The sequence below is a fragment of the Pelmatolapia mariae genome, linkage group LG9 (assembly GCF_036321145.2).
Source record: "Pelmatolapia mariae isolate MD_Pm_ZW linkage group LG9, Pm_UMD_F_2, whole genome shotgun sequence".
Taxonomy (NCBI): Eukaryota; Metazoa; Chordata; class Actinopteri; order Cichliformes; family Cichlidae; genus Pelmatolapia; species Pelmatolapia mariae.
The window spans coordinates 5,966,838-5,988,798 of record NC_086235.1 but is presented as its reverse complement, the minus strand read 5'-3'; the positions used below and the strand labels follow the sequence as shown (position 1 = coordinate 5,988,798).

The window sequence follows — 21,961 nt, the reverse complement described above, 5'->3', positions numbered from 1 at the left end:
AATAGCACATTATTTTTAATAGGTAAACACAGTACAGGGGAGTGTGACTGCAGTAGGGAAAAGGAAACAATAGAACATGTTTTATTGCATTGTCAGAAGTATGATGTGGAGAGGAGACAGCTGGTCAAAAAGCTGGACGATATGAAAGTGAAGTTGGACTTGTTTGATTTATTTCACGTGAGCTCTATGAGTAAAAGTTATCAAGCTGTATTTTGGTTTTTAAGACAGACCCATTTGTTCGGGAGAATTTGAATATTTTCTTTTCTTTTAATTAATTAATTTATTTGTTTAATTATTTATTTATTTATTTTGTCATTTTGGTCAACACTCCACACCAGTTGGTGGCGGTAATGCACCATTTTGCTGTTTGCCAACCGCCAATAAACCCTATACAGAAGAAGAAGAAGAAGGGGGCGGAGCAAAGTGAGTGCCGCATACGACGAGGTGTTTGCACGGACAGAGCTGCTTTTTCATCCACTTCGAGTAAAATAGTGAACTTAGAGGAGAGAAACAAACTAAAGTATCGATCATAAACCACTACCAACGTCTGGATCGATATCTGCATCGATCTGCCCACCCTTGTCTCCTGGATCGTAGCTGAGATCAGCGTGAACCACGTGGGTCTCTGCTCCCTGATCTGTTTCCTGTGTTTTGGAAAGAGTTCCAGCTTCATCACGGAGTTTCTCTCGGTTTGTGGGCTCATCTAAAGGTAAGCACCGAGCTAACTTTACTGTGAGTTCAGTTCATGTTGAGTTTAGCTCCTGAATGAGGTCTTCTGCTGCTCTCCTCGGTGTCTGTTCACAGTTTATTGTGAACACGTTGAGAGAAGAGTGAGAGAGTGTTTGGAGAAAAACACCAACTAATCATTAGCTCAGCATGCTGGGAGAAGTTGGAGCAGAAAAGTCTTTTCATTGTCCCTGCAGCTGTTTTCCTGCCTGCACCAAACATCTACAGCCTCATTTCAGAACAGCTTTATTTCTGAGGGTTTGTCTCCGTGTGTGTCTGCATTCACTCTAACATCTGGACTGGCCATCGGGCATACCGCGCATCTTCCTGGTGGGCAAAAAGAAACACCTTTCTTTCTTATTCTCATTTAAAATGTCTCACTTTTAATAAATAATTTGAACTTGACTCACAAACTGATCTAATGAAACAGACTCGAGGGTAGCCTTTATAGTGGTTTGGCCAAACCATTTACACATATAGAGGGGGGAAAACACACATTAATACTAACTAAGCACAGAATAACATAAGTAAACCTATAACACCCCTGTTGCTGATAACACATGGTTGGTCCTCCGTTTTGTTCTCAAAGTCCTCAGCCACACCTTTAGCCCAGACAGGGAACAGCCACCGCCCCACACCAGGTAACTCAAAGAAAGAGAAACATGATCATTATAACAGATGACCTGCCAGAGGGTTGTCATTAAAACAAAAAAACACACAGTGCTACTATGTGCACAACGAATCATATTAGTGAAGCAACTGCAAACTAATAAGGTGAATGGATGGACTTGTTTTAGTCATGTGTGGCTGATGCCATCACAGCATCACTGTCACAACAGCGTTTGTTTTCATTTACAGGCTTTATGGCTTTTCCTATAATACCTGGTGGGCTGGACTCTAGTCACAATGCCCGGTTCAATTTTTTTGTCCCAGTCCAGCCCTGTTTGTTCCTCTAATAGAAAGTCAATGTGCAGATGTTGATTCCTGCAGTGACTGTTGTTCTTCAGCTTGTAGAAACCATCCTGCAGCTGCTGGAAGAAGTCAATCTTGCAGTGTGGAGCCTAACAAAGATCTGTTTTGTGTCCCAGCTGATCAGCAGGAGGAGAAGAGTCTGACGGAGCAGCAGAGGAACATTTTCAGCCATCTGGACTCAGCTGAGTCACTACAGAGGACACAATGAGCTCGACAGAAACGGTGAGGAAAATATGGCTGTTTTACTGAAAAATTTAAATGATATTTAAGAACGCAACATTAACAAAGAAATATCAATAAGCTAATATTACAAATAGACTCTTTATCTATATTTTCCTTCAGTCAAACAAGCTTATTGTTGACCAGAGCAGTGGAGGTTTTTGCCTTATGAAGTACTGAATTTGATTTGTTATTATTGAATAATATTAATTAGAAAATCATAGAAATATATAATAGAACAAAAACATGAGAAAGCATAGACCTGGTAAATGTTAATGACCATTCTTAGTGTCTTAACATGATATGAAAATTTGTTTACGAGCTCCAGGGATGGGCATGATTTTACAATATTTGAATCTAGCGATGGACCGATCCGATATACAGTATTGTATCAGAGTCTCGCTACGTGCTGCCAAACTGCCATTTAATCTCAGAGCAAGCTATCCCATAGAATTACAAGCAAGTGTGTAAGTTCACCTCTGAGCATTTGTAAAGCATTCCCACTTTAACCTCCTAAGACCCGAACTCTTCCACAGCATGCATTTATAATTTCTCTTTGATATTTGGGCATATTGGGGCCCAATGAATGTAAAAACAAAGAATTTCCAATTTATTTTTTTTACCTTATTTTTGTTTTTAAGAAAAATGAGAGCCACAAATGAGGATACTCATTTATAATTTTGATAGAACAGTAGCAGTATAATGTCCTCGTAAGTGGATATCAGCCACTTGTAAAGCAAAATTGAGTATTTTGGTCTAAATAACGCAAAATGTGATGTCCACATATGTGGACGGCAGGTCCTAGGAGGTTAAGCTTAACAGCTGATATCTGGGGCTCGGACGTCTGTCCATCGTCTGACCGTACAATGGATAGACTCAAGCTTTACTTTGTAAAATGCAGTGTTGCAGACTAAACAGTTTTGTGGTTCAAAAACTACGAAAAACACTTTTTTCATATTTGTGTAAAGTTTTGTATAGAAATTACACAAATCTCAGGTTAAATGTGATAGAAACAACAAGTATAAAACGGTCGATTCGATAATTGCTTTTGTTTTTTAAGCTGTTGAATATAAATTTTACTTAAATACTTAGATTTAAAGTTCTCTGTAAAGTTGCTCACTTTCAGGATGGATGTTCGATACTGGTGAAAGCTAAACGGTGCTAAAATTTAAATAAAAAGATCAGTACTGCTGAACTGAGCCATATTTTTGGTGCAGTGTATTTCCTGCATACAAGTACAACGGAATAGCTTCAGTGTTTTGTTTTGTTTTTAAATTTGGGTATGAACCTATACAAGAGGCAGCAAGACATTAAAAACTGTTTTATTGATTAGAAAATGGAGTGTATCTTATTCATATCGGTATGATTAAAAAGAGGTGTCATGTCATCCCTATTTGAATCATTATGAAGTTTTGTTTGTTTTTTGACTACACCTGGTTGGATGTGTAATGTGCTTCTACCACCACAGTCGGTGGAATTTCAACATGTTTAGCAACTCCAAAGCTTCAACTTCTAGTAAAGGGTCCAGTTGTTTTCCCCTGCAGAGGGAGCTCTTTTACCTCAACTTCCTCAGCACAATGGTGCAATGATTAGCACTGTTACCTCACAGCTAGAAGCTAATTTCAAAGTTAGTCAGTCCAAATCAAAAGTTCAGGAGACATGATAGCTTCCAAAAAGAATGATCTTGTATGTGAAGTTAGACATGACAATGGAGGGTTCAGAGTCCAAAAGATGTGGAATCAGGGTCCGGCAGAGGTGTAGCTTGATATAAACACAAAGTGCAGTCAAATGGGTGAGATCATGTCGAATCCCTGTTTATATGACTGAATCATCTTAAAAGTCACCATGAACGGGTTGATCCAGATGGGAGGAGAGTTGAACAAAATTCCTAATTTATAAGCATCGAAACAAGATGAGCAGAGGGGAGGATACGTTTAGATTGCAGCTGAGGAAAAAGAAGCAAAACAATTGTCGATATAAAGGTCCTTAGACAAAGCACCTGCAACCTGCTTTAAAACCCTAACAGAATGACCTATGACAAAATCTTTACTAAGAAGTTTGTAGGTAGGTATGTCAAAGTAAAAACATACTAAATAGCATCAGGCAATCTAACAAAGATGGATTTAGCGATGTATGACTCTGTAAAAGTCCAGGAAGGACCACATCCCTCCTGAAACATTATTCCAGAAAACCCACATCCTGGTGCTCAAAGCCCAGTAATTAGAGCTGGGCGATCTAAGATTTTTTCATATCACGATATGTTTTTTTCATTTCACGCGATACCGATATATATCACAATATAAGCCAAATAACTATATTTGTAAGATTTAAATCTGCAGTTGCTCACGAGTTAAATGTGAAATAGTCAGCAGCTTGTCTTGATTTAAATATTTATTTCCCATAATAAGTTCAACAGGGTAGATGTACTTAAGGAACATGAGACTTTTCAGATAAATAAAGGCAAATATTGCAAACTACACAAAACGCAGCCGCTAAAGCGTTTAAGTTTCAAAATAGGACAAACAAAACAGACTACTAAATTGTCAATTCCACTTAGAAACAAAATTTTAATTCTAAAAATAAATCTTAGTTCGTTTTACAGAAGAACAGGCAAAATTGACTAACTTTTGTCAATATCAAATAAACTGAGAACTAAAAGGAAATTCTCAATCTCTCCTTGTTGTATAGCTTAGCTTTTCAAACAGTTACTTTAGTCTGACAAAAGCTGAATGACGAATTAGTGCTTTCAGTCAGAGATTGAGCATGCACCGGTTTATTGTATTTCCAGACTTGCTTTCGGCACAATTTACAGTGCGCGCTACTCTGTTTTTTGTCAGACTTGAAATAGCCGAAATACCTTCACACTACAGAACTTCTATGGCCCTTCCACTCGACAATCTCTCCGGCATTGGAACCATCATCTGTTTTCTCTTCGGTAACCTTCGGTCACGCTCTCCGTTGATTTTTCTCTAGTTGGCAAACTCATTTCCTCCATTACCCGGGCAGCCCGGCTGCAAAAACAAATACACATGTGCGCCTTGGCACTTGTGCTGTACATAACAAGTCACGTGATGTGACACTGCGGCTGTCATTGGTTCGGCTCTGTGCTCCTTAATTTGGATTGGCTGTTCTTTTTTTTTTTTTTTTTTTTTTTTTTTAAGAGGACAAGAGAGGTGAGGCCTATCGCAATAGTTTAACTTTTCTATCGAGAAAAAGTTATTTCGCAATACATATCGTTATCGTTCTATCGCCCAGCTCTACCAGTAATAGTGACTAAAAACTGGGAGACCTAATCCGCCCTCAGAGGTGGGTTTCTACAAATGTGCCTTCACAAGTCTGTAGGGTTTATTTGGACAGATGAAAGTAATAATGATAGAGTCAGTAGTATATCTGACAATGTCGAGCAAATCTGTCTGGAATAAACTCAATTTGATCCTGTTGAATCAAAGTTCCCCAAAATGTATTTAGACACGAAGACGAGACTTTTTCAGTGATATTTTTGATCGCAATTTGTTAGACTAAGCGGGCGATATGAAGCCACATTGGTGGGTTCTCTGTACTTCAGAAGAAAACAAACATGGACATCATACATGCTATCTGGAAAAGAGCCCCATGCAATGGAGCCCTTCACCATCCTAAGCAAAAGCAGAGCATTTATATCAATGTGGGCTTAATAAAATTCTATGTTGAAGCCATTAAGTTTACATCCTTTACCGTTTGGGGAAAAAACTGATGGCAGCTTTGATTTCTGTGATGTCAAAGTCGGCTTCAAGCGCTTGGCTGGCAGATTCTTTAAGGTCTGGAATATTAAGGGATTTCAGCAAGTTGGAAAGCTCAGAGTCAGTGGCACTGGATTTAGAAGAGCAGCGTTGGCTGAAAAATTCCACTGAGGGAGCCACTGCTGCACATCATCTGTGAGGCTTTGCACCCCTGATGATCCACCAGGACAAACTCAGCAGTGTGTGAGGAAGAGGAGGAGGAAGAGGCAGCAGCAGCTGACAGATGGAGAGAATAGACAGACTGTTCCCTGTTTGTGAAGGACTGCTAGAAAAGTTTAACATAACTAATGTCTGTCCTGAATCAGTCTTATTAGGTAATGTTCAAATAATGTTATCATTCCAGTGTTTTCAGTGTGGGAGAAAGTACTCAGGGCCTTCAAGTTACACACTATGAAAGGCAGCAACAAGTTTAATATTCAGAAACCTAAAGTATGTATCAGCAGCAGAATGGAGCTAAAAATAAATGTTTGTTTCAGTTCTATGAAGCTTTGAGTATTTTGGATTAGTAGTACTGCTGTTTGTTGCATCATATTGTTGTAATTGTTTATATGCTTTATATATTCTGAGCTAAGTTGATCTATAGTGTTACATCATATTCTATAAGGATGTTATGTGTTTGTTTACTTTCTGCCCAGTTTGACCCATTTAGCAGAAGTCAGCCTGTTTAAGGCTCTGATATCTATTCTGTATGACTTAAAGCAGTTATGACATGGTCTGATTTTCTCACCCAATAAAGGAATATTTAATATATCAGTCTACTCTTCATTCTATCAGACACAGTTTTCACAGCTCGTACATTTTCTTTTTACACATATATGTGAGCATTGAGCCAAATTTAGTAATGCCAACATATTAAATGAACAATATTTGTCTCTTATGCATGATACATCTATATATACACTGTCAGAGATACTTGTCTTTGAGTGAAGATTTAAGGTGATAGGAAATATAAATAACTGAAACTTGAATCTTTACTGAAGCTCAGTATTTGACACAGAGTTCAAGTTCACTGATGTAATAACAAATGATTATTATAATAACTATAATATTGACCATATTATATTTACATTACCAAAGTAAGATGACTTTAGTCTCATGAACAACATTAGCTAGTAAATAACAATTAGCCAATCTTAAAATGACTGTTCAGTACAGAAATGAAGGCCAACAATCATGTTTTACAGTCCTGTGGTCTCAGCCTCAGATACTTATCAAATCAAAGCTCATGTAGAAACAAACAAACAAATGAACAAAATATGTTCTCCTTCATTTCTGTCAAACAAAGCTGTATGAAACATTTCCAGTTGTTAGTATCATGGTTGCTAGGCAACCTGGACAGTGCGTCAGAGGTTAGACCGTCCCATTTCACAAGCCTACAAGCCCTTACTTCCGGCCTTAGCTGTGTTTGAGTACGTGACCCTTGAGAACCGTTAAGGCTGCAGACCCCGAATTGGGACACAGCCTCTATCTTATCCTTATCCAGGGTGTACCCTACCTCTTTACGGTAGCTGGGATGGGTTCCAGCCCCCCACCACCCTGACAAGAATAAGCCGAAGACAATTGTTGGATAGAAGGACAAGATTTAAAATCTTTTTTACTTCATGATGGATAATAGCTGAAAATAAAAATATCTGTCATCTTGGCCAGCTTCTCATTTTGTAAACTGTCCCCAGTATCATTTAAAAGCAGTTAGATGCTGCTTCTTTTCTGTCATTTCTTCACTTTAAAGGTTCAGTTTGTTCCACGACTGCATTTCACTCACTGCCTCTGTTTGTATCTCTGTCACTGCAGGACCAACATGGAGCGAGAAGTCAGCGCTCTCAGGAGGCCGACAAACCTCACAGGAGCAAGAGAGAGAAAAAATACAGCTGTGACGAGTGTGGGAAGGATTTTACTTTCAAGTGTAACCTGAAACGGCATCAGGTCATCCACACTGGAGGGAGACTGTTCAGCTGTGACTTGTGTGGAAAGTCTTTTACCAGGAAGGGTTCCCTAAAGAAACACCAACTCATTGACAGTAGAGTTAAAGCGTACAGCTGTGATCAGTGTGGTAGAGCTTTTAATCGCAGTAGCCACTTACAGAGGCATCTAGTTACCCACTCTGGAATTAAGGCATACAGCTGTGACATTTGTGGGAAAACTTTCAGCCGGATAGACAGCCGAAATACACACCTACGCATTCACACCGGACATGATGTGTACTGCTGTGATCAGTGTGGCAAACACTTTGCTACAGACTCAGATCTACAACGTCACATGTTCACCCACACTGAGGGACGACCTTATAAATGTGATCTGTGTCAGAAGACTGTTAAAACTCCACATTACCTGAGACAACACCAACAGATCCACACCAGAAAGACTCTACAAGTGCAGTTACTGTGAGGTATGTATTTTTATTTTTATCTTGTCATTTTAGCCCTACTGTTTGAAACAGCTCTGCTCATCAAATTGTGTTAGCATGTTAGCAATTCTACTGCATGGAAATACAGCTCTGAGTGATTATTCAGATTTGGATCCCAGGTTTTGTGTGATGTTTGAGAATTATATTACTGATATTGTAGTATTAATTTAGTATTATTATAGTACTGTTGTTACTATTATAGTTTTTGTAGCACATTAAACTGAGCTGAGTGTTATAATGTAAACAGTAAAATGTAATTGGACGTTGGCAGAGATGCTCTTTATTTCAGGCGACGTTCAGGATAAAAATGTTGAAGAACTGACTTACAATGTGTTTGTGTCTTTGTTTAGAAGCAGAGTTTAGACACAGATGGATCCAGTTCTCAACCCTGTCATCACTGTGGTGGTGAGAAACACTTGTTGTTTTGTTCTGTGCAAAAATCAGCGTGATCACTCAGGACTGAAATCACTCCCATCTCTGGATCAGAGTGAATCTGCAGAGACCGAAAGATCTTCCTCTGGTTTCAGGGTCAGACTTAAAACCCTTGAGATCAGGCTCCACAGACATCAGAGTGAATGTTCTGTAAAGATCTGATGAGGCAGCTTTGAATGAAAATGTGCCTCTCGTTACATTTTAAGCTTTCTAAACTGTTGTACTGTAGTGTTGGTGTTGAGTGGTTAGCTTTGTTCCAGCAGTTGAATCAAAAAATCTGTTTCCTGTTATCATGTTTTTATTGAATGTATTTTGATCCATGTGTTTTTGTTGGGTGTTTTTTTTTGTTCAGGTTGTTTGTGTTATGAAATCCTTCAACAGTTAAACCAAAATTTGAAATGTTAAATAGAAAATTGTTTAATGACAAAGAGTTTGATCCATGATGTCATTTCCTGTATATCAAACCAAAAACTGACGTGACAAATGTTCTCTGTGACACAGATGGAGGTTTATCAGAGGAGACTTGGCTGTTCTTACACTGAACAGGGTTCCTGCAGCTTACTGAAAATTATGACCTGAAATTTATGAAAAAAATAACATCTTTAAAATCTTTTATATTTTAACGAAGTTGCTGTAGGTATTAAAAATTCTGATTTGTGTTTGAGATATAAAAAGATTACTTTTGGAAAATGATCTTTTAAAGTTGTGGTTTGATTTGTTTAGTTTATCAGAGTTTCCTTTGTTGGCACTGCCTCTCTTCAGAAGTTGTTGGTCTATGTTGACATGACAGCAGATTTTTCGGCTGGACGTCCATGATGTGAATCTTATTTCACAACATCCCAAAGGTGCGCTATTGGACTGAGACTCAGGTAGGCTGTGGTCTGTAAATGATGTCAGTTGGTACTAAGGGACCCAAATTGTGCCAACCAAATATCTCCACGCTATTACACCAGCAGCAGGATGGATCCATGCTTTATGTTGTTTAAGACAAATTCTGCCCCTAAAATCTGAATGTTGCAGAGATTGAAAAAAATTGCCTGGACTGATGGGTCTCTGTTAGAGTGAATTGTTAAATGTTATTTTTATGCTTACCATCTCTACATTGTTTTAACTCTGTGATAAAAGGAATTTCCTTTTGTTCCCCTCCCCAGATTCTCGAGGTTCTGGGGGGGGGGGGGGGGTCCATTTTGTGGTAGACACCAACGAGGCCTCCCTTGCAAGTAAATCGATTGCTCGCTGTTGCCTTGTTTTTCTTTCAGGGGAATAAGTCTCTAAACCAGCGGGGCTTGTGGAAACACAGACCCAACAGTCTCAATTTTTTCTTGTCCACTTTTGTTGATCTCGAATGTAAAAGAACCCACCCGTCACATTAATCACACTCTAGAACTTGTTTTAACATATGGCATAGAAACTGAACATTTAACAGTGTTTCCTGTATACCCTCTCTGGTCTGATCTTTTGCTAATACAGTGGCTTGCAAAAGTATTCGGCCCCCTTGAACTTTTCCACATTTTGTCACATTACAGCCACAAACATGAATCAATTTTATTGGAATTCTACGTGAAAGACCAACACAAAGTGGTGAACATGTGAGAAGTGGAACGAAAATCATACATGATTCCAAACATTTTTTACAAACAAATAACTGCAAAGTGGGGTGTGCATAATTATTCAGCCCCCTGACTAAATACTTTGTTGAACCACCTTTTGCTGCAATTACAGCTGCCAGTCTTTTAGGGTCTGTCTCTACCAGCTTTGCACATCTACAGACTGAAATTCTTGCCCATTCTTCTTTGCAAAACAGCTCCAGCTCAGTCAGATTAGATGGACAGCATTTGTGAACAGCAGTTTTCAGATCTTGCCACAGATTCTCGATTGGATTTAGACACCAGACAGGTCAGGGATAAAGTTATTGAGAAATTTAAAGCAGGCTTAGGCTACAAAAAGATTTCCCAAGCCTTGAACATTGACAGCAGTTTTCAGATCTTGCCACAGATTCTTGATTGGATTTAGATCTGGACTTTGACTGGGCCATTCTAACACATGGATATGTTTTTGTTTTAAACCATTCCATTGTTGCCCTGGCTTTATGTTTAGGGTCGTTGTCCTGCTGGAAGGTGAACCTCCGCCCCAGTCTCAAGTCTTTTGCAGACTCCAAGAGGTTTTCTTCCAAGATTGTACTGTATTTGGCTCCATCCATCTTCCCATCAACTCTGACCAGCTTCCCTGTCCCTGCTGAAGAGAAGCACCCCCAGAGCATGATGCTGCCACCACCATATTTGACAGTGGGGATGGTGTGTCCAGAATGATGTGCAGTGTTAGTTTTCTGCCACACATAGCGTTTTGCATTTTGGCCAAAAAGTTCCATTTTGGTCTCATCTGACTAGAGCACCTTCTTCCACATGTTTGCTGTGTCCCCCACATGGCTTGTGGCAAACTGCAAACGGGACTTCTTATGGTTTTCTGTTAACAATGGCTTTCTTCTTGCCATTCTTCCATAAAGGCCAACTTTGTGCAGTGCACGACTAATAGTTGTCCTATGGACAGATTCCCCCACCTGAGCTGTTGATCTCTGCAGCTCGTCCAGAGTCACCATGGGCCTCTTGGCTGCATTTCTGATCAGCGCTCTCCTTGTTCGGCCTGTGAGTTTAGGTGGACGACCTTGTCTTGGTAGGTTTACAGTTGTGCCATACTCCTTCCATTTCTGAATGATGGCTTGAACAGTGCTCCGTGGGATGTTCAAGGCTTGGGAAATCTTTTTGTAGCCTAAGCCTGCTTTAAATTTCTCAATAACTTTATCCCTGACCTGTCTGGTGTCTAAATCCAATCGAGAATCTGTGGCAAGATCTGAAAACTGCTGTTCACAAATGCTGTCCATCTAATCTGACTGAGCTGGAGCTGTTTTGCAAAGAAGAATGGGCAAGGATTTCAGTCTGTAGATGTGCAAAGCTGGTAGCGACATACCCTAAAAGACTGGCAGCTGTAATTGCAGCAAAAGGTGGTTCTACAAAGTATTTAGTCAGGGGGGTGAATAATTTCCACTTTGCAGTTATTTATTTGTAAAAAAATGAACAGAACCAACTTTTGGAGAACCTGGAAATACAGGAACATGCAAACTGCTCACAGGAAGAGACTGAGGTTGCACAAGCTCCTCCAGTCCTCCTGTCAGGCCTGAGTAACTATGCAGCCTATTTTTCAACACTGCAAACAAACGAGCTGAAAGCTGAACTCTGCAGCTTGTTGTGGTGCCCTGTGGCTTCAGGTGCTGTAGAGATAAGGTGCGTGTAGGTGTGGGCCCCTGTTGTATTATGAATGGGGGAGGTGGTGGGACTGGGGGGCTGAAGGTGTGGAGAGTGTGGGGTGGGGGAGTAACAGGTCTGTCCCTGTTTGTGGAAACCACAGGAGGAGCTGTTCAGGCTGTTGGCTGGGTGTGAATTGTTGATGGAGTCTTTAGACTTGTAGTTTCTGGCCGTGTCTTCTAACTGCAGCTTTAACACTAGGTTTACTATCCTGCGCAGATTTGCATAACTTCCCTAAACCCAAAACACCCTAGAATTACTGGCTTTTTTATTTTCTGGTGCAAGTCCCGAGGTGTTAAGCACCCCTGCTGAGATTTTCACAGGTCGTCAGCTTGTTTCTCCTACAGCTTTTGTTGTGCAAACCACCCATTATCAGGTGTTGTTCCACGACTGCATTTCATTCACTGCCACTGTTTGTATCTCTGTCACTGCAGGACCAACATGGACCGAGCAGTCAGCGCTCTCAGGAGGCCGACAAACCTCACACAAGACAGGGAGAGAAAAAATACAGCTGTGACAATTGTGGGAAGGATTTTAATGTGAAAGCTTCACTAAAACAGCATCAGGTCATCCACACTGGAGAGAGACCGTTCAGCTGTTGCGACTGTGGAAAGTCTTTTACTCAGTCTGGAAGCTTAAAAGCACACCAGGCCATCCACACTGGAGAGAGACCATACAAGTGTGATATTTGTGGAAGGTCTTTTTCCTCAGCTTCATACTTAAAAACGCACCAGGTCATCCACAGTGAAGTTAAAGCGTACAGCTGTGATCAGTGTGGAAAGAATTTTACTTGGAAGATTTCGCTAAAAATGCATCAGGTCATCCACACTGGAGAGAGACCGTTTATCTGTGACTTATGTGGAAAGTCTTTTACCCAGTCTGGAAGCTTAAAAGCACACCAAGTTATCCATACTGGAGAGAGACCGTTCAGCTGTGATGACTGTGGAAAGTCTTTTACCCAGTCTGGAAGCTTAAAAGCACACCAGGCCATCCACACTGGAGAGAGACCATACAAGTGTGATATTTGTGGAAGGTCTTTTTCCTCAGCTTCATACTTAAAAACACACAAACTCGTCCACAGTGGAGTTAAAGCGCACAGTTGTGATCAGTGTGGCAGAGCTTTTACTCACAGTAACAGCTTACAGAACCATCTAGTTACCCACTCTGGAATTAAGGCATACAGCTGTGACATTTGTGGAAAAACTTTCAGCCGGATAGACAGCCGAAATACACACCTACGCATTCACACCAGACATGATGTGTACAGCTGTGGTCAGTGTGGTAAACTATGTTTAACACCCACACAGTTACAACGCCACATGTTTACCCACTCTGGGGAGAGACCTTATAAATGTGACCTCTGTGAGAAGACTTTTAAAACTCCATGTAACCTGAAAGAACACCGACAGATCCACACCAGAAAGAGACTCTACAAGTGCAGTTACTGTGAGGTATGTATTTGAATTTGGATCTTGACATTTTAACCCGACTCTTTGGAACAACTCTGCTCATTACATTGTGTTAGTATGTTAGCAATTTTACTGGATGGAAAAGCAGCTCTGAGTGATTATTCTGATTTGAATCACAGTTTTTTTAGTGATAGTATTTGAGAATTATATTACTCTTGTCGTATCATTAATTTAGTATTATTATAAGAGATGGCACGATACCACTTTTTTAAGTCCGATACCGATAACCATATCATAAATTTGGATATCTGCCGATTCCGATATAGCGCATTTATAATACGTATTTATTTATTTATAGCGTATTTATTTATAATTTATTTATAATTATAACGTTTTTTTAATATTTTGCTGCATTTTGTAATTGGTATATATATATAAGTTGATACTCAAGTTAAAAAAAACAAGCAAAACTAACTATTCTGTTATACCTTTATGCAAAAAATACACTGCACCCAAAATATTTCATAGTTCAGCAATGCTGATCAATCTATTAAACTTAAACCTACAACATCCTCTGTATTTTGGTATTTTAATGAGTTTTTAGTTGAAATATTAAGCAACCTAACTAATACGGTTGCAAACTCCCAGCAAAAAAAGGGGGAACCATCCCCCACCCTCAAACTCATAATGCTTAATTGACGTAATCGACTGAAATTTAATGCAAAATTTTTTTAATGCACAGAAATCAATACTTTTTCTACAATAATTACATAGATTCAACATCTTTCTTCAACAGAATTGTAGACTAGTAGATGGTATCTTTCCAAAGGAAAAAAGTACTATAGCTTTGTAGGGTTTATTAGACTTAATAGTTACTATATACAATAATGGATTTCTATACATTGTAAATCAGATGAAAACTTTGGTTGTAAGATTCAAATATGTATTTAATAAAAGCTAGACATGAGAATAAGAAAGAAAAGTATTTCTTTGTGCCCCACTTTCCCTGTTAATGCCCTACCTGCCCCCCTGGCATAACTGTGCTAGAGCCGCCCCTGCACAGTTACCAGCCGTCAGCTTCGTAGAAAAGGATCATGGTGTAGAAAGTAATATTAAATCAATTCTAACAACAGCTTATCAAGCTTAAACGTGCTGCTGTTGTTTATCTGCTTGTTTCCTCTTTCTGGCGCAAAATGGGCGATAAACAAACAGAAAAGCCGGTTAGCTGATCATTGATCAGCTTCATGATTGAAGTAGCAACGGGAGAGGAAGGTAGAGAGAAGAGGCAGTCGCTCCATATATTGTTAAGCTTAACGTGGGAATGCTTTACAAACATTCAGAGATGAACTTACACACTTGCTTTACTTCTCTGGGATACCTTTCTCAGAGATGAAATGTCAGTTTGGTAGCGACCAAGAGGTCTTGCACGCCACAGCCGCTCTATTACGTGATGCACACTGCTCCGACATGCTAAGGTTATGAGCTGAATTACGCCATGTCGCAAGTTTTGTGAGGTGCTTTTGTGATATTTAATGGATCGGATTACATTTTTTATTTCTCTCCGATATCCGATCTAGTAATTTAGGTCAGTATCGGACCGATACCGATACGTAATATCGGATCGGTCAATCTCTAATTATTGTGATATTGTTGTTATAGTTTTTGTAGCACATTAATCTCACTGTAAAATGTAATATTATGTTTAATTAAAAATATTAAGTAGGCAGAACTCAATTTTTATCAATTTGTTATTAGAACTCAATTTAAGTAACCTACCAGTACTTTTTATGCAAAAATGCTGATCAACTCAATTTATTTGAGTTTTCTTTACTTAGAAAAGCTAAGTAAGCTGGAAATGTTGCTTCTCAGTGCTGAAGGATGAAACAATGTGGTTTGAAAATGCCACGTCACTACCATCCTCCTCCCTAGCACGGATCAGTCCGCATGTTCATGGCGCCAGTATTTTTTCTGGAATATGTTGAGCAAACCTGGAGAAGCTTCAGCTCAAGAGATTATTGTCATTGCTGTGGATCTTTACGTGATACACTGACTTGGTGAGTAAATGTTTACTCTTATTCAAACTGATTTTGTGGCTTCTCTTAGTTTAGCACCAGGTTTATAATCTTGCTAGCTAGTTAGTGTTAGCCTAGCGTTGCTGCTGCCACTGGGCTCATGTTACTTAAAATTAACACCACAGCCTTAAAAACCTTATAAAAATATGTCTGTGAAATTTTCTGTTAATTGTTTGAAATAAAAAGTGAGATAAGAGCCCAGACAACTGTTTTCGGGAGGTGCAACCGTTAGGGGTGGGGTGTGTGGGGTATTTTCATACCATAGCCCTAACTATATATGTCATCTTTAACCTGAGTAGCAAAAGACCGCAGGGGGGTTGAAAACTAGTGGTGTGCGGATCGATATTGAAACATCGATTCTTCCGATACCAGTAATTTATGTTCTAGAATCGATTCTCAAATTAAAATATCGATATTTTGTAGTTTGGGGTAAATTTGTAGTTTTTCATTAACAGGAACACTGTGGAAAGAAACTATATCTTTCGGATCGTCTAAATCGGAAGGAACTACTTCCTCTTAGGCCTTTCACAGTCATATGCGAAATACGGCTGTATAAATGTGTCAGTCCCTGGCGTGCGCACTCACAACAATGGCTGAGCGTGAACAGAGTCATGTGTTGACGTATTTTGCCTCCACAAACGGCGGAGACGTGGTTTTACGATACATGTGGCAAGACAGTGAGGTGTTGTGGCAACACCACTAACCTAGTCAAACACCTCAGAGTAAATCATATCAAAGAATATGACGAGCTTATGTTGAGGGGAACTGAAGAGGAGGAGAGGGACAGGTGCTGCTAGGGGAGACAGACGTGTCTTGCGGAGTCCTTTAGTGCTGCAGGCAGGCAACATGTTCAAATAGTGAACAACTTCAGTTTTTTTTATTTCTATATGATAATTCTGCATTATTAAGCAATATGAACAAGTAGTCTGATGTCCTGTAATCATTATGAAGCTATATTATTACATTAATTTGTTTTGTTTTGTGTTTTGGAAATGACAGTCTTCATTACAAAGCTTTCTTCGTTATGAATTAGCATACATGTTTTTATTGAACATTTGAAAAACTAGCAAAATAAACAGAAACTCTTGTAGAGGACATAAAGTCAGAGATAGAAACGACAAAGAGCAGGTGCATCTAGTACAGGTAGAGCTGCTGCAAAAACCCACAGAGCTCAGCAGCCAGCGTAACAAACTCTGGATCCTTAGCTTTTAGTTAGCATTAGCAGCACATCCTGCGTCCGATGTGAAAGGACTTTTATGCTGCGCACTGTGACTCACAGCAATGGTCCCGGGTCAGCCCTGACTTTGTGTTAAACTAATCCTAAAGTAATAATGGTATTTCTAACCACTGATATACCACAACTTTATCCTTTCAACAGCTGCTGAAAGTTAGTTCGGATATTTTTATAGAGATCCTCCAGCTTCAAACTGTATCACCCTTCAAGGACCTGCAGTTCAAAAAAGTGACCCTCCGACAGCCAAACCCATCTGTTCTCTGATTGGATTGTTACATTTGTGATTGACATGACATTGACCAATCAGATGAAAGGAAGAAAAATAGGGTCAAAATTCGTAGTTGTAACTTGCAGGGGTTTTTTTGTCTAAGTCCACACACAAATCTTTTTTACGCACACACAAATTCTTTTTACACATACAAATCTTTTTTACGCACACACAAATCTTTTTTACGCACACACAAATCTTTTTTACACATACAAATCCTGATTTACAAGTACAAAACTGATTTACAAGTACAAAATATTTATGACCACATTTTGAGCCCATACAAGTACTGTTCCAGTTCAAAGTACACATGAAGCTGGGAACTCGAAAATTTCCTGGATGTTTTTGCTCCTCTCGTTTTATCGAGCATGTATCGTGACTTGTGTGGACTTCGAGGGATGTGGTACAGCTAAATATCCCACAATGCAATTGTCCAAAACTCAAATGCAACGGCTGAGGAGCACAGCCAAAAAACCTTTTAAATATTAAATTTTCTGGGTCACAAAATAAACTTTTAAGATATTTTCAGGCGAGAATGTAGCTGTGTAAAGTTCAAGTATCTGCTTGATTTATCAAGACATCACATATTTGCAAAAATAATTTTTGCACACAAAGCATTAGATTTTTTTATGCTTTGTGGCAGCTTTTGAACATCTGTGGCATCTATTAATGTCAAATCTAGCCTTTCTTTAACAACATAAGCAAACTACTTTTATATTTAACCACTTTTCTGTTTAATAACATTTTAAATAATAATATTAACAATAGTATTTGTTTTGTTAAAACATGTGTTTAAAAACAAGTTTTGTTGTGAAAGCTATAATCCAGATAAGTGGCTTGTTAAATGGTTAACGTCTAGGTTGGCTTTATACTTGAGAATAAAGTAATAGAGCTTGTCCTTCTAAAGAATTAAGTTAAATTCCACAGTTGAATCATAAGAAACATTATGTTACATATAAACCCTGCCATATGTTAGATCTGGTCATTTTGCTTATAAGAAACTTAATATATATTGGAAGTTAGCTTTTAACAAGCATGTAATGATTATACTTAAATTAGTTGGTCTTTTTTTAATCACATATCTCTTCAGGCCTAAACTGACAGTGCCAATACTACACATTTAGACACAGTAGTAGATTGTGTTTTTAATACTATATGTGTTAGTCTAATTTGGTTGTATGGGGTCTACATTGAACTTCTGTGTCGTAAGTTATAATGATTGCACAGCCATTAAGGATCAAATCAGTTTCTGAAAAATGTTTTGTTTTTTCTCCCTCTGCTTGCAATTGTCAGTGACATTTATATTAATCAGGCTGAACTTTAATCATACTTTAGATCAGCCTGTTTTACTTATTGTTTTATTTGTGCTTTGGTTTGGGGAAGTTGTTTCTTTACTGATCTTTTCCTGTCTTCTGTTATTTGACTTGAGATATGACTGCACTATGCTGTTGCTGGTGACTCCAGTTAATTCTACAAGACATGCTGTGTAAGTAAACAAACAACAGTTTGGTCTGCATTTCTTGAAAGATCACATCCCCCAAACTTAGTTTAGAGGGTCTACACTGTATATAGTGAAGTGTGCAAGTTTTCTAACAGCAAAATTTGTTTTGTGCCCAAATCATTTTGCAGATCATTAGAATGAAAGTTATTGGCCATGTTTGCATAGCCCTTTTTAAAATGATGCTTTCATGACATTATTATATGTTTGGTGGTGGTCAGGGCTATCTAGACTGGTAAGTGGGACATTGAATGTCACCTCTCCGGTGGGGAGGGGGCCTGAGATTGTCTAAATTGGAGTCTGTTTTATGCCAAATGCAGAAAAATTGTTTTAAGAAAGCAATTAAGTTCATGTTCCAAAAAATATGATTGTTTGCTTGCAGGACACCAGGAGAGATGAGTCCTCCATCACAGATGGTGTGGTCAGTGAAGATGGTCGCCTGCAGGTTCAAGCTCATTGCATTTCCAACCCACATCCACTGCCACTGTACTTAAGGGAAGTTAAAGACTTTCTTCTGCACTTACATTTGGATCACCTCGATCCATGATAGTCATTCAGGCAGTAATGCCTGGACTGGAAACAAGCCATCCTTAAAATATTACAACATTCCAGCTCCTGTGTTGGAATGAAAAACAAATGTGTTGTTTAAATCAGAGACTGCACTTGTAACAGAACAATAAATATATATATATTTTTTGGTTGTTGTTCAGCAGAACAGTGTCCAGTATGTTGGCTGTTATACTTTGTTGTGTTTGAAAATAAAAGTTGGGCTGATTTTAACATCCTTACAAAAAGTGTTGTTAATTATTTTTAGTAATATTCAGGTTACCACAGTTTTTTTTTCATTTAGTTGAACTTGAAATGTTTGTCAGTAGGTAAACAATTAGTATTGCACAGTCAGAAATATCAAGTTATTCTTAATATTGCAGACTTGCAATGAATAAGTTGTCCTAACAGTCATCTTAAGTAAGCTTTACTTAGTTTTTTTGAGGCAACGAGTTTGCATAGTTTTTTTTAGTTCTGGGAACTAACGAGGTTTTACAGTGTACTCAAAATGGGTAAGTTGCCCTAACTTAATGATCATAAGTAAAATGTTACTCAATTTTTTGAGGCAACGAGTTTGCATAGTTTTTTTGAGTTCCGTGAACTAATTCGATTTTACAGTGCTGAGCTGAGTGTTATAATGTAAGCAGTAAAAGGTAATTGGACATTGACAAAGATGCTCTTTATTTCAGGCGACATTCAGGATAAAAATGTTGGAAGACTGACTTACACTGTGTTCGTGTCTTTGTTTAGAAGCAGAGCAACAAAGATGGATCCAGTTCTCAATCCTGTCATCACTGTGGGAAAGAGTTTTGTTGTGACGTTTGTGGAAAAACTTTCACTCTGCAAAAGACCCTAAAAATACATCAACGTAGACACACTGGAGACAAAATGAACTACTGCAAAGAATGTGGGAAAGGCTTCACCAGACCAAAGGACTTAAAACAGCATGAACTTATTCACAGTGGGGTTAAAAAGCATCTCTGTGATCAGTGTGGGTCATCCTTCACCACTGCAAGTAGCCTTAAAACACACAAACGTGTCCACACAGGAGAGAAACCATACAAGTGCAGACACTGTGACAAAAGCTTCTCACAAACAGGTAGTCGCAACAATCATGAACGCACACACATGGAAGAGAACTTCAGCTGTGACCAGTGTTACAAAAGTTTCAGGAGTTTCAGTTCCTATTCTACACACAAACGATCCCACGCTGCAAATAAACTGTTTCACTGTTACCAATGTGCAAAAATATTCACTTCGTTATCTGCTCTGTGCAAACATCAGCGTGATCATCCAGGACTGAAATCACTCCCATCACTGGGTCACAGTGAATCTGCAGAGACAGAAAGATCCTCTTCTGGTTTCAGGGTCAGACTTAAAACCCTTGAGATCAGGCTCCACAGAGTTCAGATGGAGTCTCCTGTAAAGATCTGATGAGGCAGCTATGAACGAAAATGTGCCTCTCGTTACATTTTAAGCTTTCTAAACTCTTCTACTGTAGTGTTCGTGTTGTGGTTAGCTTTGTTCCAGCAGTTGAATCAAAAAATCTGTTTCCTGTCATCATGTTTTTATTGAATGCATTTTGATCCACGTGTCCTGCAGATGTTTATTTTTTTCAGGTTGTTTTTATGAAATCCTGCAACAGTTAAACCAAAATTTGAAATGTTTAATAAAGAAATAGTTTAATGACAGAGTTTGAGCCATGATATTATTTCCTGTATAACAAAGCAAAACGTGAAGTGACCAATGTTTAAAGTCAGAGTCAGATGAACTGTTTTCTGTGACACAGATGGAGGTTTACCAGAGGAGGAGACTTGGTTGTTCTGACACTGAACAGGGTTCCTGCAGCTTATTGCAAACTCTGACCTGAAATTCATGAAACTAAGATCTTTAAAATGTTTTAGATTTTTTTTTTATTTTATCACACTTTCTGTAGGTATTATAATTTCAAATTTGTCTTTAAGATATTAAAACAATTAAAGTCCTGAAAACTCTCTCTTGTCTGATCATTTTCTAATAACATTTAAATTTACAATAATGGAATGAAGCCAAGTAACACACAGCAATTAGTTAAAACTCAGAAATGTCATATGGCATGGAAAGAGTTCATGCATTTATTACTTCTAGACTGGACTACTGTAATTTGCTATTATCAAGGTCTCCTAAAAACTTCCTGAGACGCCTTCAGTTAATCTGAAAATGCTGCAGCAAGAGTACTGACAGGGCTTACTTCTTGTTCCTTGAGTATTTAAAAGTAGAATGGGAGGCAGAGCCTTGAGTTTTTTAGGTCCCTCTTCTGTGGAACCAGCTTCCAGTTGGGATTGGTGAGACACTATCTCTAAATTAGGCTTAAAACTTTCCCTTTTACTAAAACATATAGTATGCTTATGTATGCTGCAATAGATGTAGGCTGCTGGGGAATTTCCCATCATGCACTGGGTATTTCTGAGTCAGTCACCTCTCTTTCTCACTGTGTTAATGGAGCTCTCTGCATTGAATCATACTTGTTATTAATCTCTGGTTCCCTTCCACAGCAAGTCTTTTATCCCGTCTTCCTTCTCTCACCCCAACCGGTTGTGGCAGATGGTTACAATCTGGAAAAGCAGGATTTATATTGATACTTGAAAATAAGACGCTATATAAAGATGACAATTAGAGTAGTGTCGGACACTAATGTAGATTTGATAGCAATGCTCAAAAAGGCATATAGTGGCGACATCAACAAAAAACACATTTCCTCTTTGTATACATTTTTTTTGGAAATAAGATATTATGGGAGAAGGAGGGAGGAGTGTGCATAACACAGGATGAATGGACTCAAATATGGAAACGACAATGGAAATGCACTACCTCACAAAGATGGAGGGAATTTGGATGGAACATTTTGATTAGGTTCTTTATCACCTCTTACCAAAAGACTCATAATGATGGGAATCCCCCGTATGCTGGAGAAAATATGGACACAGACGAGCACACCACGCTTACATAATGTGGGACTGCCCTTTGCTCAGAACATGCTGGAAATACTTTCATAAAATACACAAGAAATGTTCAACTGTACATTCCCTTTTGGAATTAAAACAATTTATTTTGGATGTATGCC

The 21,961-nt window shown here is 38.7% G+C and overlaps 2 protein-coding genes across 3 annotated transcripts in view; one reads left to right on the top strand and one right to left on the bottom strand.

The window, feature by feature from the left end:
- The window catches only part of LOC134634959 (zinc finger protein OZF-like), a 57,205-nt gene that overhangs the window by 28,180 nt on the left and 7,064 nt on the right, over window positions 1-21,961 (bottom strand). The gene's annotated exons all lie outside the window — the stretch shown is intronic.
- LOC134634955 (zinc finger protein 62 homolog) lies at window positions 335-20,781 on the top strand. 2 transcript variants are annotated; one of them, XM_063484453.1, is made up of 6 exons: window positions 335-709; window positions 1,815-1,920; window positions 7,488-8,082; window positions 8,451-8,505; window positions 12,266-13,282; window positions 19,609-20,781. In XM_063484453.1, exons 4-6 carry the CDS (start codon window positions 8,470-8,472, stop codon window positions 20,290-20,292), a joined length of 1,737 nt encoding a protein of 578 aa, XP_063340523.1. In that variant the 5' UTR covers window positions 335-709; window positions 1,815-1,920; window positions 7,488-8,082; window positions 8,451-8,469; the 3' UTR covers window positions 20,293-20,781. The 2 variants fall into 2 exon arrangements, with proteins under 2 accessions (XP_063340523.1, XP_063340524.1); XM_063484454.1 differs by lacking the exon at window positions 335-709 and adding an exon at window positions 729-1,056.